General features: G+C 39.1%; 1 protein-coding gene across 1 annotated transcript in view; it reads right to left on the bottom strand.

Moving 5' to 3' along the window:
• The window catches only part of LOC115432855 (AP-1 complex subunit beta-1-like), a 114079-nt gene that overhangs the window by 13827 nt on the left and 81552 nt on the right, over positions 1–18700 (bottom strand). The window contains 6 exon segments of the mRNA XM_030153908.1: positions 25–109; positions 2285–2414; positions 7475–7620; positions 8244–8396; positions 11858–11899; positions 14854–15046. Coding sequence (XP_030009768.1) covers positions 25–109; positions 2285–2414; positions 7475–7620; positions 8244–8396; positions 11858–11899; positions 14854–15046 — 749 coding nt within the window.

Here is an 18700-nt window from a genome sequence, read left to right as displayed (position 1 = left end):
ACACATCAGTCAAAAAAGTCATACCCATTTTTCCATCTTCCACGAAGAAAATGTTGAGAGGAATGAGAACGCTGAAGTAAAAGACATCAATGTTGTTCTTTACAGCCACCTGAAAATAAGTGAGTAAAAGAGGGTGAGCTTTTCTTTATGCAAGATCAGGCAAGGACTTTTTCCCCTTGCTGCCATCAGAGGCGTAAACAGATGTAAATGAACTTGATACATGAGTATCGTAAGATCTGAGCATATATCAGTTGCTGTCAAAATGCAGTTATTTCTTGAGGTTGTTGTGTCTTCATTTTAAAATTGGTTTGGGGTTGTTGTAGTGTGCAGCAGATCTTACATCTCACAAAGGTACATTACACTTATTTTAAAAAGAATTGAGATCCAGGTCCAGATATCATAATTATGAGAAACATCAAACCTATTTATTCATCAATAAATATTGACTTTTACACCAAAAAAATCATATTCATACTAGAAAAGCACTCGGAGAGCGCAGATCTCCGCCAAGGCAGATCAGTGCCCCCCCCCCCGATCACCACCAAATTTTTTATCATTTCTTCCTTGCGCCAGTATCAACATTTCCTGAAATTTTCATCCAAATCCGTCCATAAATTTCCATAAATTTTTGAGTTATCTTGCACACGGACAGACAGACAAACCAACGCCGGCAAAAACATTACCTCCTTGGTGTAGGCAATAATAGAGGAAACTCCTAGTCCAAGACATCGCTAACATGCACTGGGATGCATCATCAATGACCCCGTCTACATGCACAACAATACTCATCATTATCCAATTTCTCGAGTTGTCAGGTTATTGAAGTGATCATGTCAACAAGATAATCTGCTATTTTCTATCAGATAACAGCAGTAATCTGATTATGAGAAATCGGATTAACACACCTGGATTTGTCCCCAATGCTCCAATGTCTTCCTGCATGTGTACAGGTTAATCTGATTTATCTTGTTCTTTTACATCTGCACATGTGTAAACACAATTAAAATCATGGAAAACCAAAGTTGCAGTAATCATACGTGAGCGGAAGACAATAACAGGAAGATTGAGTCTACCACTACTATGTACATACATGCTCTGAAAGAAATCCAATAACGAACTGAAATGTCTAAACCAGGGTTTTCGATTATCGCATTTCTGAAGTGCAATATAAACAAATCAGATCTGATTGTTACAATTATCTGATTAATCCCAGTTATTTGATTTTTATGGTCATGTAAACAGACTCAATGATTCCTGGAGTCCTCTGGGCTTTCAGGTCTTTCAAACATGATAATCTCCTCTTCTAGGTGACAGGAAAGTTGTAACAATTGACATATCTTTATTTGCCTTAAGTTACTGGGTCATGGAGTTAACAGTAATGGACTTCCCCCAAAGCTTTGGGGCATCTCGTGTGCCAGTAACACCATATATTGGGGTGGCTGTGGCTCAGGAGGGAGAGCGGGTCATCCAATAACCAAAGGGTTGGCAGTTCAAATCCCTGCTGTCCTAGTCATGTGCTGTTGTGTCCTTGGGCAAGACACTTCACCTGCCTTGCCTCCAGTGTCACTCACACTGGTGTATGAATGTGTATGGTGCAAGGTTATAATGGTTTGGGATTTTTAATTATAGTCTAGTTTTATTTAGTTGTGGCTTTTTTTCTCTAATTCAGTGAGTTTTAATTAGTTTTTAGAGCAGGTTGCTAGTTTTTTATTAGTTTTGGGTTTTTTTTCTAAATGCTTAGTTTTAGTTTAGTTTTATTTTTTTCGTATCTTTCATCTTCATCGCCATCTTATTCAAAGAAATTAGTGATGTGTGAATCAGTGGGTTACCCGCGGGACATTGTATTTGCGGGGTGGGTTGGGGCAGGTCATTGATTGAGCAGACACAAAAATATGTACATTATCACATACAAATTCCCTATAGCAGGTTAAAATATTTAGCGATATATAGCCTGTTATATTTTATATTATTATTTGATCAAATCAAATACTTCAAAAAACTTCCTTTTAACAGGCAGAACCTTGAGCAGACCTAAAAATGTAGTTTACCACCACCAGTGTAAGAATGTGAGAGTGAATAAATAATGGATCAATAATGTAAAGTACTTTGGGTGCCTTGAAAAGCGCTACAGAAATCCGAATCCAAAATTATTTCCAAGAAGAATTTTCTTGTGCTTTATATCAACATTTTTGTCAATATAATCCTTTCTTAAGTAGGACACAATTATCTAATTTTTTTCTTTGATACATTCCCAAGTTGTGCTTGCGTTGCGAGTCCTGTGTACCTGTAGATTATTGAGGGGGTCCATCTTCATAACTGGTCCAATGGTGTTGAGAGGCAATGAGATGTCAATACTCTGACTAGGCATCAGTGGAGTATGAATAGGCAGGGGACTGGTAGGAATCACCCCAAAACTAAATGAGAAAAGGAAACACAGCAGTTAGTGATGTGCAGCACTGTACAATATAGTTGGTTTGTACCAATACGCTCTCATATTCATCTGTACCATGGGTGTCAAACTCAGATCCTCAAGGGCCGGTATCCTGCATGTTTTAGATGTTTCCCTCTTCCAGCACACCTGACGGTCGTTATCAGGCTTCTGCAGAGCTGGATGATAGGCTGATCATTTGAATCAGGTGTGTTGGAAGAGGGACACATCTAAAACATGCAGGACACCGGCCCTCGAGGATCTGAGTTTGACACCCCTGATCTATACAGAAAGAAATAAAGCTATTTCACCCATCTTATGCTCAGACGCAGTACCTACTGTAGTGTGTTATACTGACATACAACTATAGGCAAAACTTTGACCACCCCTTCAAAAACACAATGATTTGGTAGGTTTTTTTTAAATGGCAAAGATGTAAACTGCTAACATTGTAAAAAAGACAATATTACCAGCAACTTTATTGTGTAGTGCCTTTTTTATCATCATCAATTGGAAAAGACAATGCACAATTATGGTATGAGCAAAATGTGGGCACCCTACGTGTTCTCTACAAGTTTTCACATGCTCAAATCTTATTCCTCTCAGGAATGTCAACAGCTGTCATTAGCAAGTGCCAGGTGTCAAAGTTTTTATGTATTCTAACTTCAAAGCTTGCACAAACATTCACCAACCATGGGTTCCCTCTGAGAAACTGTGTAAGACTCTGAAGACGAAAGCTGTAGATGGTGGGCATCATACTGTGATATGGGCTAAAAGTCTTACTCTAACGTGGATACCCTACATGAGTGTGTAGGGTATCTAAAATTTTGCTGATGCCACAATTGTGTATTTATTTATTTATTTTTGTTTAATCTATGAAATAAAAAATAACTACTCATTAATGTTGCTGGTTCTAAATTGCCCATAGGTGTGAATGTGAGAGTGACTGGTCATTTGTCTCTTTATGTCACTCCTGCGGTGAACTGGCGACACGTCCAGGGTGTACCCCACCTTTGCCATAAGTAGCTGGGATGGGCTCCAGCTCCCTTGTGACCCTCTTGAGGACTAAGCAGTTCAGAAGATGAATGAATGAATAATGTTGCTGGCAATATTCGTCCTTTGTCCATGTCCTTCAGAGACAGTGTTTACACCTTTTCAATTAAAGGTTACGCTAGTTTTCAGGGGATGCCCAAATTTTCGCACCACTGTAGCAGTATAATCATTAGCCAGTGAATTTTCAAGCATATCTGTCCTTGAGTACTTATTTTATTCCTGAGCTTTTTTCCCTTTTTTCTACATTTTAACACAAGTATATGCATTTTCAACACCATTCCTTTTTAAAAACAGGCTTGTTGCTTTAGTTGTAATGCAGCTGAGGAGAATTATCCATTATGTTTACTTTGCATTGCGTGTCTTCACAATTTCAAGCCCACTTTCCACCTGAATAGATGGACAAATTAAAAAATAGATTGTAAAAATGGATGTTTCAAGCTGTGTTGTCAACATTGCAAACTGATCTACACCAGGGATTAAAGCAGAAATTTTTCATCTGACTGAAAATTTTCTTCTGGTCAAAATCATTGGCCACTATTAAAAATGATGCAATACAATACTACTATAGCGTACAAGTTTATATAGTCAAATTTGGCAATACTGTAAAACACACTGAATGGGAGAGTGTACAGGTGTAGAAGATTAGTAACATGGATATAAAAAATGTCATAAGTGCAAGCCCGGATTAACCATATGGGCAACTGGGCAATTGCCCAGGGGCCCGCGACCTCTGAAGGGCCCTGCGTAGCTCGGGCATAACGAAAATATCTGGTTATCTTTTGCTTATAAATGAAACTGTCCGCTGCCTGGGGCCATTGCACTGCACAGAAACCCTGCTCCTGCTGTCTGTGACCGTGAGCTGAGACCCTCTCCTCATTGGTCAGTCCAAAAAGCCAATCAGCGGTGACGCAAATCAACGTGCGTGCACTGAGCGGATGTAAGACGTCAAGAACTACGCGACATACGCGAATCAAAACATTGCAAACATGGAGAAGCAGCTAAGTGGGAAGTTAGCATTGGTCAGATAAGTATTTCTTTGAGAGAAATTGACGGTTTTCCAGATGTTTATAGTAGTGGCGATTTCTCATAGACTGCAAGGGAAGCCCGGCTTCCCCTAAAATTATGAAAATTAAATGGTTAAATATGTATGGTTGTGTTGACATTTTATTGACTACAAATGTGTTCGAACACGTTCATCTCAAAGATGAGTTCGTTCAAATCAGCTTTATCACAAATCAACGGACTCGATGTTGTTCACTTCTTATACATTCCCGTTGCGCTGTTTTCTCCTCCATCTCTGCTCAGTGCATTTGTCCGTAGACTGTGGGCGTCTCTGGGCTTCAATGGGACTGAATGGAACAGTTTTTTTCATTGCGTCAAAACTGGACAGTAATTGGATAAATGCCACGATGTTGTCCCGCCCCCGGACACCGGGTGTCTCTGCGGGTGAATGGAGCTGTGGGCGGAGCTCGAACGGGCTATGCCAGAATCCCACGTGCTGATTGGAGGATCGGTCGAAAGGCTGAATCCCGTTTGACTGACAGCTGTTTTCAGATCTCCTCCTTCACTGACACAGTTCAGTTTAGTAACATCGCGCATTCTGCTGTGAAATCAAGAGAGAAAGTACTACGAAATTACTCGTTCATTTTTTTGCACTGTAAATAAAACACACTCATTGTACTTCCTTGTTTCAGTTTAACATAATTTTCACGTTTTCTTGTTTCAGTTCCATAATTTAATCATTTTTTGTTCGAGTTTAATATCGTTTTGTAGATAGTTTAAATCAATCAAAACTGTCGCCTAGGTCGAGGTGAAGGAGCATCTGTAGTTTAAAAAGGCTGAAGTCTGACACCCACAACACAATGAGCCAAGGCAATCTAAGCAGCCTAGCTCTGCTGATATTGAGAGGACACTGGTCCAGTCCCTGAAAAAGACGCCTACTTGGTACGATAAGGTTACTGAGCATTTTCTTAATTCTTTTTTTTTTTTTTTTTTTTTTTTTTTTTTTAAATGTAAGCCGACAGTGAGCTTCCCCTGTCTGAAAGACGAGCAGCCGGCACTGGTTTATAGTATTTAGTATATGTAGTATTTAGTATTAAAATGTTTAACCCTTGCCTTGAACTGCCTTGAATTGTGATGTGTTTTCTGTTTAAAACTTAAACTGGGACTAAATGTTTATTTAGCAGATTATACTGCATTATATTTATTTTTTCCTTGTGGTGGGCTCCATGAAAATGTTGAGATATGTTATTGTTGAGAAAAAGCAGATTTCAAGATGTTTACATTGCACTTACTTAACTCTCTTGTTGAATTCTGAGGTGACAAGGGGATTTCTGTTTAAAATTCATATCTGATTCTATCAGATTTTGTTTGTGTTTTGTTTGTGGCTTTTTCTGACGATTCAATACATTTGTGTTGGCAAAAAGTGTTCTTAAATAAATACTGGATACTTTGGAAATGGTTTATTTATTTTTTGTGAAAATGGAGGACACTTCCCTCTCTTTCTAATGTAATGGATCAATTTTAGATTATACTGATGATGATGATGTGTTTTGTTTTCATATCATCATATGCAAGTGAGTGGCCTTGACAAGAGGCTATAGTGGTGCACTTATAGTTCTACGAGCATTTACACATTTGTACATCAAAATGCAATTGATAATAGTTAGATATTGAAGTATGGGGTATGTTTACATATATTCCTGGAATTTATTCTGTATTTTGCCAGATTATAGGGATCCTGGGGTTGTGATGATGGGCCCTTGAATATTGTTGCCCAGGGTACAATGAAGTGTTAATCTGGCCCTGCATAAGTGGTATTGGTGGGGGGTCTGGGGGTCCTCCCCCAGAAAATTTTTAAAGCTTCAGGTCAATTTTGGTGCTCTCTGGTTAATTTTAAAGGGTATGAAAACCTTTGAAGCAAGTGAAAAATAATACTAGAAGAAAACCTTACTGCAAAAACTGAGTGAAAAACTTTTTATTTAACAATTTAGGAACTCCTAAAACATAACTCCAACAGCACATGAATTTTGGGGAAAATGTACCAAGGGTGTTACTCATTCATTCAATTTTATCTTCGTACTGTACCACACAGATAGAAATAAGATGCTAAACGGGTCAAAATAAAGCACTTATGCAGTTGGGGCGCGTAACCGCGTAAGGCCCGCGGCGTGCACAGCCGCACGCACGGGAAGGGCACATACACACAAACACACACACTAGTCATATACCGGCAAGAGGAGATAAGCTATTAACCCAAACATGAAGGTACATGTAGATCAGTTCTGTCTTCTTACCTTTTCGCTGTGGTTCTTTCATAATGAAAGCTACTTGTTAGGACTAAACTAAAGTTAGCGTCTGGAGGCTGAACTTCGGTAAAGCTGACCTTGTCCATGTGTTTCTGAGGCACAGAATGAGCAGCGTTTCCTTCCAAAGATAAATAGTCATCAATCTCTCCTCCCGACATAAAAATAAAGAAGTCATCTTATTATCATCACTGTTAAACCTATTAGCCCCCTGTGCATAGCGTGCCTGTGTTAAACACCTGTAGACCGGAGCGCTGCAGATTCAGAACAGCAGACCCAGGACAGGATCGCGGTGCCGACTGGACTCCGCGAAACACGTGGGCAAGTTACTTCAATATGACTTTTTTCCTCCCTCAATTTTTCCATTTGACGGAAATCCGTCGTGGTGACGGAGAATTTTAATCCCTGATCAGAACTTTAATCCCTCATCTACACATTAGAGTAAATATATTTTTATTATTTACAATGTAGTCTTCTTGATTTGAAGTTAGAATGTCTTAATGGCTTTCAACATGAGTAAACACAAATACTGGCCAAACATTTCACAGTATATGCAACACGGCTACTTTTACCAAAGACTGTTTTATACACATATCTGTACCTCTGTCAGAGTACAGGATGTATAGACATTTTCCAGCCACTGAAATGGGTCAGGGGTGGAATGATCTCCGGTCATGCTTTCACTGACCTGTTCTTGTTGAACTGGATGGCAAAGTCAGTCATGTGTTGCAGAGCCTTATTGGTAAAGGTCATGTCCATGTACATGTGGCCCTGACGACGAGAGAATGTTCCAGATATCTCTAGGCCTTTAGCTTTCACTGCAGGAAGCCATACCTGTAATACACAGCTGCAGTCAGTTCTACCGCATGCAGTGTACATTAAAGCAACAATATGTAATATTTGAAAAATAACCAAAAGTTGACATTAGAATATTTAGAAAAAATGATCTGATGTTAAGCTAAGGATATCAATATTTTATTGCAGACATGTTTATTGAGTTTATTCACAGCCACAGGCCAATATGTCACTGTGAATGTAGTGTATGTGACCATTAGATGGAGAAGTGAGTCACTGGAGTCTTTCAAAGTAAATTTTAAAAAAAGTGACAAAGTCATAAAACATAGACAATGTCATTGTTTGACACTGGACACAGCTCTAAAGGAAAAGAATGACAGTTGAAGCTTAAATTGCAACATTTCTTCAACACTGATATGCTGTGTATATAAAAAAAAAAAAATAAGAGAGGAAAAAGAGGCTCGTAGATTACTGTAGAAAAACTAACTAACCCTCTCACAATTGTAGTGGTTGTTATCAAGCCAAAACTGATTTTCAGATCAGTGTCTTTATCATAAGTTGCCTTTATTGCAGGGTGAGCATTAGAGTACCCGCAGTGTGCATTTATTCAACACTGACATGAATTGTGGTGTCCCTACAAATGCTGAGTTGTGTGGACTCACTGCTTTTGGAGTGACATAGCCTCCAGTGGTGATGGCCATGCCTGTGGAGAGCTCAAACAGGTCATTGAGGCCGCTGCTCACAGCAGGAGGAGCTGGTGTGGGTGACGGAGCAAAAGTACTGGGGACAGATGATGGGATGAAGTTCTGTCCTACCTGAACCACCATGATAACACAAACACATTTCATTTACCATCAAAGAGCTAAAAGCAGTCACCCATCAAATATTATGCAATTAAGTCAGAAAATGAAACAATGATTGCTGTGGATGATAGGTATGTTTGTAGAAGTCTACCTGGGGTTTTACATGTTTTGGCCCATTAACTAAATCGCTAAGAAAAATCACGTGAATCCTTTGAAATTTCCAAGTTCTCTACATCAATTTGTCATAAAATATGATCTGATCTGCATAGATGAACACCATGGGTCTCATGCTGTAACATTCTCTTAAATTTCACTTATATATCTTATTTTTCAAGAGGAAAAAAATAAGATGACTCAAGTCCAAATGTGCTCTTAAATAATATGGGTGTGACCAGTTAGCATATGCGACACCCACTAAATACCATAAAAGGACAGTTAATGTGCTGTGTGCAAACCGTCGTCTCACCTGTTGCGTCAGCAATTTCAGAGATGCCATCAAAAAAGGGTAGGAGGAAAAAAAAAACTTTAGCAGCAGTGAAATTTAAATCAAATCAAACAAAGGAAATGTGTCATCTTTCAGTGTCAGTACTGGTGCTACAAAAACAGCAAAAAAAAAACAGTGGAAACACATATGTGATGCTGTGACTGTGAGCAGAGGAACGCAAAGTTTCAAAGATCAGAAGAAAGTGGTTTGATACAAAAAAAAAAAACAACAGTCTCTGACGTGGGCTCTTGTTTTGCTGGTAAAAGCACTAAAAAAAGGGATCCAGTAAAAGAAAGAGTGTACAAAACATCTTGTAAAGTTTTCACTTATCTGGAGTAGGAACAAAAATAAGTAAACACTGGTGAATCAAACAAATCTATGGGCACTAACAAAATAAGAGAATATGTAGGATACAAACAAAAATAAGAGACACTGTGTTTGTATATGGTTTGCTTACATCAGGCCCAGTGTTCGTAACTGAATACCACACACTAAATTATTTGATGTCTTTGAACACAACTATAAACCATTCATACTGTTGCTACAAAAAGTAAGTGTAGCTTTGGTTTGGATAACTGGTTGAACCACCTTTGGCAGCAATAACCTCAACCAAGCGCTTCCAGCAGCTACTGATCAGACTTGCATAATAGAATTTTAGACCACTCCTTCTTACAGACATGCTTCAGCTCAGCCATATTCTAAGGATGTCTGGTGTGAACAGCTCTCATTAAAACATTTCACACCTTCTCTAATGCATTCAGGTCTGACTGGACACTTCAGAAGGCGGTGGATATTCTTTTTCTGCAGCCAATCTGTTATAGATTTACTTCAAGCTGGCAGACAGCCACCCTAAAATTATCCTGTAGGATACCTTGATAAACTTAGGAATTCATTTTCTCCTTGAGAGTGGCAAGTTTTCCAGAAAAACAGACTCATACCATGATGCCCCCTTTAGGGCATATAGCACTATGTGTTCTTCCCAAATATTTAAACCTTAGTTCCATCAGTCCGCAAAACATTTTGCCAATACCATTTAGGAGTGTCAAGGTGCTCTTCAGCAAAACTCAGGCAAGTGGTGATGTTTTTTTTTTTTTTTTGGAAAGCAGCAGTTTCCTTCATGTTGTCTTGCCATAGGCATCAGGCTTGTTTAATCTTTTACATACGGCAGACTCATGAATGGAGATTTTTACCTGTTCCTGTGATGCCTTCACACCTTTAACTGTTCTCTAGGGTTCTTTTTTTAACCTCACTGGGTGTTCTGAATTGTGGCCTTGGAGTCAACTTGGCTGGGAAACTTCTTTTTTGTGAGGCATGGTTCACAAAAACAAACAAATAAATAAAAAGAATCAGCAGGTGATTTCTTGTGAATAATAAACACAAAAAGTTTGAACCTCTTTTTATACGTCAAAGTAGGTACAAACCTAGCTCAAATCTCATTTCATTATTTGGCCTCAGTAACCTACGAGTTCACTTACTTTTTCCAGCACCAATTTCATTTGTTTTCTGAACCACTGAATTCTTGCGAGGGTCATGGGGTGCTGGAGTGTACCCCAGCCATGGTATATGCAGATGAACACCTACGGTTGATTTAGACTGACCAATGAACCTATTAAGGTGCATGTTTATGGATGGCGGAAGAAAGCTGGAGTACCCAGACAGAACCAATGGAGGCACAGGGAGAGCATGGAAAATGTACACAAAAAGGTCGAGGCTGGCTGGCCCTGGAATCAAACCAAGGACCGTCTTGCAGTGAGGTAACACAGCAGAACTGTGAGTGTTTAATATCTGTGTTCAGTAAAGACTTGAAATACCAAAATTTTTTGTTTTAGTTATTTGGTAAAGATGGCAAAAAATGTCTGTACTTGTGATTTAGATGCAGATCAGACAACATTTTCCAACCAATTTGTGCAAAAAAAGTAGGAATTTTCAAAGGGTTCACATACTTTTCCTGCCACTGTACTGCACTGCCCAAAAATCATCCTGACTTCCTTATGTTTCCACCAGACCAAAACCTGTTTTGGTGTTAAATTGCTCTATGAATTTCCTAAAGACAGACAGTCCAAATATATATATATATATATATATATATATATATATATATATATATATATATATGTACACATACATACATACAGGCAGCAAAACCAACCCATGAAGATGGAAGACGCTAAACCCTCTGGATGGGAAATTTGAGTACAAAAACCCAAGATGGAACAGTCAACCAACATAAAGTATTATACACACTCAGCCGGAAAGAGTTTTCTTTTCACCAAAGCACTTCCAGCTTAAAATATCAGATTAACACGAAGCATACGTTGGTTGGGGATTCTGCTAGCACTTCAGCTAACGAGTAACCCAGCTTGTGACAAACCTGTGAAGTGCATATTTATTTCCTTATTTCTTGAGTCTATTTGTTCATGCAAAATGAAATGTGATTAATATAGATGAAAAATTAATGATATTTAATTGTGATTAAATGAAATTAATCCACACACACACACACACACATATATATATATATATATATATATATATATATATATATATATATATATATATATATAGACACACACAGCTGGCCAAAACATTACATTGGAAAGAAGAATTATTCATACAGGTTTGATTTGCAGAGAACAGGCAGTGGAAGTGAATAAATTATCTCATTTAATTTAATGTCACCTGTTTTCACAGGTGTCACATTTTCACCTGAGTTGTGGGGAGTAGTAACATGTGTTGGGTGACAAAAAATAACACTTAAAGCTACCCAAAAATACAAATGGTACCTTGATTTTTTGAGTGCAAATGGGCAAATACATGTAAAACACTGAAGTAAAACATGTGAAGTACTGAAGCAATACAGTAAAGTAAATAAGATTTGTACAGTGTAACCAAGTTAAGAACTGTGAAAGCTATGCATGTGTTGGGGTCAAACTCAGAGAACATGCAGCATGCAGTCAGGCAGACCACCAAACAGAAGGGCTGAACTTACTGCTGGACTTCCCCCAACACCTCCGCCCAGGTCTCCCCCAAGCTACAGGAGAGGGCCCCAAAGACAGCATCCAAACATTAGACAGACCAAACACACAAAGACAGAGACAGAGACATTCTTAGCCACCACAGCCGATCCAAGAGGACCCCTCATTTCCTGGGAGATACCATCCCCGCATAGTATGTTACACATTGATGTAGATAGCTCTCTTTTACCAATTTATCACTGATAAAGGAAAGGTGTGTGAATCTCATAACAGTGCAATCATAGTCTTTACCTTTCCTATCACGTTACGGTTACACTGAAATCAGGTTTATCTCTCTAGGATACAATGTCAAAAAAAGTTTCCTCAATCTTTAATAAAGTGACCCTGTCTTAATAAAGTCATAGTAAAGTTTATATCTTAGGTGAGATTAACACTTTTACATTATGGTAATTTAAAGGTTAGAGGTTAAATTGCTTTATTATCCCTGTGGGGATATTTGGTTTTTGCCCATCCTAGTATACACACACATTTTCTAGCATTAGCACCGACAGGATAGGATAGTTTATTTTGATTTAACTGAACTATTAGTTTTCTCTTTTGGGGCAACCATTTCAAAACAATAGCTATGAAAACAATTATAACAATTGTAAAATATTTATTGACTTGAAAATCTCTTGTCCTATAATACAGTATTTACCTTGAGATAAAAGATGTTTTTTACTGCAAGGTTATTAGCAACAAAAATTAGAGTATAGGTTGCAAACATGTTTACACTGAAATGGTTTGGTTCATCATCTCAACATATCTGCATCTTTGCTTCATTTAGTGTCTGATCAAAAAACATTTTTTGTCTGATTTTGTTTAAAAGGTCACCTTGGTGGCATTGTGGTTAGCAACTTGGTTTATTACCCTGGTGGGCTTTCTGCATTTTACCCATCCTAATACGCACAGCACCTAGCATTAGCACAAAAATGTGAATGTGGCTCATTACATAAAATGTAAATTTCCACACATTCCAAATTTTTAAAAAATAATTAATATTTATCTGTACATCCCACAAAGACTGTATGTATATATATATATATATATATATATATATATATATAGAGAGAGAGAGAGAGAGAGAGAGAGAGAGAGAGAGAGAGAGAGAGAGAGAGAGAGAGAGAGAGAGAGAGAGAGAGAGATGTGACTGATATGGGGTCACTGGCTCATCTTTATAGATGGTGTGTGAAAACCATGTCTTCCCAGTGGGGAATCCATTTGCTGGTATGCCAAAGTAATCAGGATTTATTCCAGGGCCAATTTAGAATAGCACAATAATCCATGAATGTGATGGCTTTCAAATACCGTTCAGTTTTAAAAGTAAATATTCAACAAAGCTTTAAAAACAAGGTTACCTTTTTAATCAACATGTTTGTTAGTTTTGGTCTATCGGTGCCCTCTGTTGATGTCTGGGAAAAAACACCAAATTTAACAAATACTAAAATTTAAGCGTGACTATGATTTTGTAGAAGTTGTCTGATTACTAACGGTGGTTAACACAGGTAGTGTGGGGGTTATATGGTTGGTCTCCAAACCAAAAGATCCTTGGTTTGACTACATGTTCAAGTCCTGTTTCTTCTTCATCTGGCCTTTCACCTTTTTTCATTTTACAAAAAACTAAATTCAAAACACATCTAGGTAGTACCACATTATGCTCTCTTGCATCTTCAGATAAATTTGCAGTATCATGCAAAATCACGTTTTCACATCACAACTTTAATCACTTAATATCTTATTGCTGTTTATCCTAATCATTTTGTATATTTTGTGTTAATGCTGAAATTTCCACCTATGTGCAAGTATATGCCCGTACTTGAAAATGATAAGTAACCCCCCCTCCCTCTTTCTTCCCCGACTACCCCTGATAACAGTGACAACAAAGCAAAAGCATGAGGAACCCTCCCACACACGAATTTATCATTAATGTAATCAAATATTAGGTACAACATTTAGAAACAGAAGGTTTCACTTCATTTCCTTTCCTTCATCACAGGTAGCACCTAAAACAGAAGGCCCTTTTCCACTGCAGGAACTTTGAGAATTACCCTGAACTTTCAAAAGCCCCAGTGCGTTTGCACCGAAAATTACCCGGGTAAATAACTTTCCCCCGGCCCGAACTTTCCCCGAAGAAGTTCTTGGTAGGGAGGTAGTACTTTTCAGATTATCAGGAACTCTTAGGGGTGGGGCTGTGCACTGCAGAACGCTGAGTGGTGGACTGCACTCACAGCGTTTCCACATTCTGTTCACCAGCCACTATTTAATCCATTCTTTATTTAATTTCCACAAGCTTTGTATTGTGATAATTTGGAAAATGGACCAAAAGAGAAGCTACGACAAGTAGATGGACAACCAGGTCCAGGCTCTTTTGAGCATTTTTGCGGAGGAGGAAATTCAGATGGACTTTGACTCGCCGACATGAAACGAGCGAGGTTTGAGTAAAAGCTGTCAGAGCCAAATGTAAGACACAAGCCTAAAGAAACAGAAAAGAAAAGAAGAAGAAACTTATGCAGGATTAAAAGAAACTAAAGGACTACAACGGTTGCAGTCCCTTTTTAAATAGAAATTAAGGTTATGTAATGATGATTAACTTCATTTAAAATGTACTCCAGATGGATTAAGTGATTCAACAACCAGTAAATGCTAAACCCAAACTGTCTACTTAAAGTACTGTGTCATTTTATTGTGCTAGAGATTAGTTTGTGAATGTACATGAACTGTACTGTAGTTTCTTTTACTGCTCCCTCATACATCATCAACCTGATTTGAATAAATTACCCTAAACTTTGGGGTGCGGGGGAAACGCAATTACCAGGAATTCTTTTACCCAAATAAGTTCCTGGTAATAAAGTTCCTGGGCTTTTGGTGGAAAAGGGCCTAAACCCTGTTATTCCTGATACACTGAATTTAAACCACGTTTACCACAATGTGGCCTTTCCCTGTTACTGGCTATTTGAATGTTCCGGCTCACCAAGCTGTCCAAGCCTCCTCCTAGCAGGTCCACTGCACCCATTTGCATGGAGGAGACCTGGGGCACATTGACTGGGGGGCCCAAGTCCAGGTTGAGGAGGTCACCTAGTAGGTCTCCCTGGCTGGGGATGACATGTGGTTGGTCCATGGCTGCCGCTGGCCCACTGCTAACAGGGCTCTCACCTGTATCAATACTGTAACAAGAGACAAGAGAATAGGGTTTGTGTTAGCAACCATTACCTGACTTTTAGCCCTCATCACGTGTAAGTGTTGTGCAGATTAAAAAACACATAAATAAACTAGAAGCACTCGGAGAGCGCAGACCTCCGCCAAGGCTGATCAGTGGCCCCCCCCGTGGGCCCCCCCCCCACGCCAAGGAGGTTGTTTTTGCCAGGGTTTGTTTGTTTGTCTGTCTGTCTGTCTGTCCGTTAGTGTGCAACATAACTCAAAAAGTTATGGACAGATTTTGATGAAATTTTCAGGGTTTGTTGGAAATGGGCCCCCCTGTGGGCCCCCCCACCCCCGATCACCACCAAAATTTAATCATTTCTTCCTTATCTCATTTCCAACAAACCCTGAAAATTTCATCCAAATCTGTCCATAACTTTTTGAGTTATGTTGCACACTAACGGACAGACAAACAGACAAACAAACAAACAAACAAACCCTGGCAAAAAAATAACCTCCTTGGCGGAGGTAATAAAAATAGAGATGGACAAACTGACACAATTTCTTGCCACTGAAGCAACTTTTTAGTTCAGTCACACACGTCTGAATCTGAATAAAACAATGAGTAAAACAAGACCAACAGACTCCAGCAGCAGTGAGACTGTAACACAACTTTCTAGAGTGATTGGTTTGAACTCATGTATATGCGCAGTTAGTAGGGGTATCACAGTACACAAAAATCACTGTTAAGTATGTACTTCTATTTTTGGGTCATCCAATCCAATTCAATCAATTTTTATTTATAAAACACACATTTAAACAAACACAAAGGTTTCCAAAGTGCTGTACAGTAACTTAATGCAATAAAAACATAATAAAAAGATTAAAGCTGCAAGCAGCATTGGGCGGGACCTCGCACTGGGCGATCCGCCTCCCGTGCGTTCCGCCTCCCGTGCGTTCCACTTCCCTCCCGTTAGTTCTGCCTCCTGTACGTTCTGCCGCCCATGTGTTCTGCCTCCCATACGTTCCACCTCCCGTGACTTCCGCCTTCCGTGGCCGTTGACAAGTACGTTCCACTCACACCTCTCCGTCCCAACACCAGCCCCCTCCCTTTTGCATCCGTCCTCCTTTCATCCCTACAGAACACTTGCGCCCCTCTGCTGAAATCATCACCTTTTAATGAGGTTTTTATTTTGAAAAGCCAACTGTGTGTGTATGCAAGTGTGTGTGTGACAGACCGAATACGTTTGAGTGACTTGAAATTGTACAAACAGGTGAGCGTAAAACTCATGCTTTACCATTTTTAATAAGGCTTTGATTTTGTAAAACTTTATTGTGTGTGCGTGTGTGTACCATTCACATTTTTATCATCCCCTCATTTTTTCACATATATATACACACATATATACACACACACACACACACACATATTATATATATATATATATATATATATATATATATATATATATATATATATATATACATATATATATACACACACACACACGTATATATGTGTGTGTATCTATCTATTTATCTATCTATCTATATCTATATATCTATATATATCTATGTATCTATATATATCTATATATCTATATCTATATATCTATATATATATATATATATATATATATATATATCATTGCGTCCTCCTATATTTTTTGTAGTGCTCGATGTAAGGAACATTTTGGCATTGGTTTCATGTCTCTTGGACATTCCAGCTGGCCGCTATGGTGGTTTCCATGTTTTTTGACAAAGGTGGCACTAGGGAGCCCATTTGGGCACCTACAGGGTTAATTTTTGCATTTTATCAAATTTTTTGCCGGACCTGACATACGTGCCAAATTTGGTGAGTTTTGGAGCATGTTTAGGGGGTCAAAATCCAGTTCAAAGTGGTGTCGGGAAAATAATAATAATAATAATAATAATAACTAAAGCTGCAAGCAGCATTGGGCGGGACCTCGCACCGGGTGTTCCGCCTCCCCCGCGATCCGCCTCCCGTGACCGTCCACACCTCAGCTCCACTCACACCTGTCCGTCCCACCCTTTAGTGTCTGTCCTCCTTACATCTGTACAGAACACCAGCGACCCTCTGCTGAAACCACCATCACCTTTAAAATGAGACTTTTATTTTGGAAATCCTACTGTATGTATGTGCATTTGTTTTGTATGTGAGAGAAAGAATCAGTTAGAAACATGAATTGAAATTGTATGAATAATTGAGCATTAAAGTGATGATTTACCACATTTAAGGCTTTTATTTTGGAAAAACCCTATTGTGTGAGCATGTGTGTCTCTGAGAAAGACTATTTTTGAATGAAGAAACATTGTACAAACAGTTGAGCGTTTGATAATAATAATGGATTGGATTTATATAGCGCCTTTCTAGACACCCAAAGCGCTTTACATTATTGACCCATTATCTCCCTCTGGGTCTTCCCCGAGGTCTCCTCCCGAGGTCTGGGAACGCCTCGGGATCCCCCCGGAAGAGCTGGAGGAGGTGTCTGGGGAGAGGGAAGTCTGGGCATCCCTGCTTAGACTGTTACCCCCGCGACCCGGCCCCGGATAAGCGGAAGAGAATGGATGGATGGATGGATCTCCCTCTGGTGGTGGTAAACTACACCTGTAGCCACAGCTGCCCTGGGGCAGACTGACAGAAGCGTGGCTGCCATTTTGCGCCTACGGCCCCTCCGACCACCACCAAACATTCATACACCAGTGTGAGTGGCAGTGGAGGCAAGGAGGGTGAAGTGTCTTGCCCAAGGACACAACGGACTGACTAGGACAGAGCGGGACTCGAACCGCCAACCTTTCGGTTATTGGACGACCCACTCTACCAACTGAGTTATGGCCGCCCCTTGATCATAAAAATGAATAGAAGTTATGTAATAGAAATTTTGTATTATTGGTAATTGGGGTTTTATTTTGAAAAAATGTATTCAGTGTACTTTTGAATGTGTGCAAAATTTTGTGTGCAAAATTTTTAAACTGGAGAAAGAAAAAAAAAAAAAAAATTGGATTGCCTGGGATTTGAACCCTGGTCCTCTTGTTCCATAGGCAGCTACATGAACCACTGCACTACAGACAGACACTTACAAATGTGCACCAGGAAAAGTTTTATAGGGACTTTGTCATTGTTAAAAGGGAAACTAAACATAGTCTTCAAAAAAATCGCCATTATTCCATAACCGTAGGTCGTATCTGAAAAATTCTTTCACTTTTGGATTCTGCAGACTTGTGGGAATTTAATGAGGTATAACTTTTGTGTCAAAAGTCTGAAATGAATAAGCAGTAATTGCAGAAACGTAGAGTAACGTTCAAAGGCAGATTGCCAACTTCCTGTTGGAGTTAGCTCATGAGTGTCAGTGTATGATTTGTCGGCTCAATCAGACCAACATTTTGGCATTTGTTTCATGTTTCTGTGACATTCCTACTGGCTGCTAGGGAGGATTTTGTATGTTTTTTAGTACATAGGTGGCGCTACAGAGTCCATTTTGGCACCCAAGGGGTTAATTTTGATATTGAATCAAAGTGTTCACCAGCCATGACATACATGGCAAATTTGGTGAGTTTTGGAGCATGTTAAGGGGGTGAAATGGCAGTCTAAAATGGAAAAAGTATGAAAAGAAACAAATTGCTATAAATCAATAACCGTACATCCTATCTCAAAAATT

Source organism: Sphaeramia orbicularis, chromosome 14 (genome assembly GCF_902148855.1).
Source record: "Sphaeramia orbicularis chromosome 14, fSphaOr1.1, whole genome shotgun sequence".
NCBI lineage: Eukaryota > Metazoa > Chordata > Actinopteri > Kurtiformes > Apogonidae > Sphaeramia > Sphaeramia orbicularis.
The sequence above is the reverse complement of the archived record's forward strand: the minus strand, read 5'-3'. Positions and strand labels throughout refer to the sequence as shown.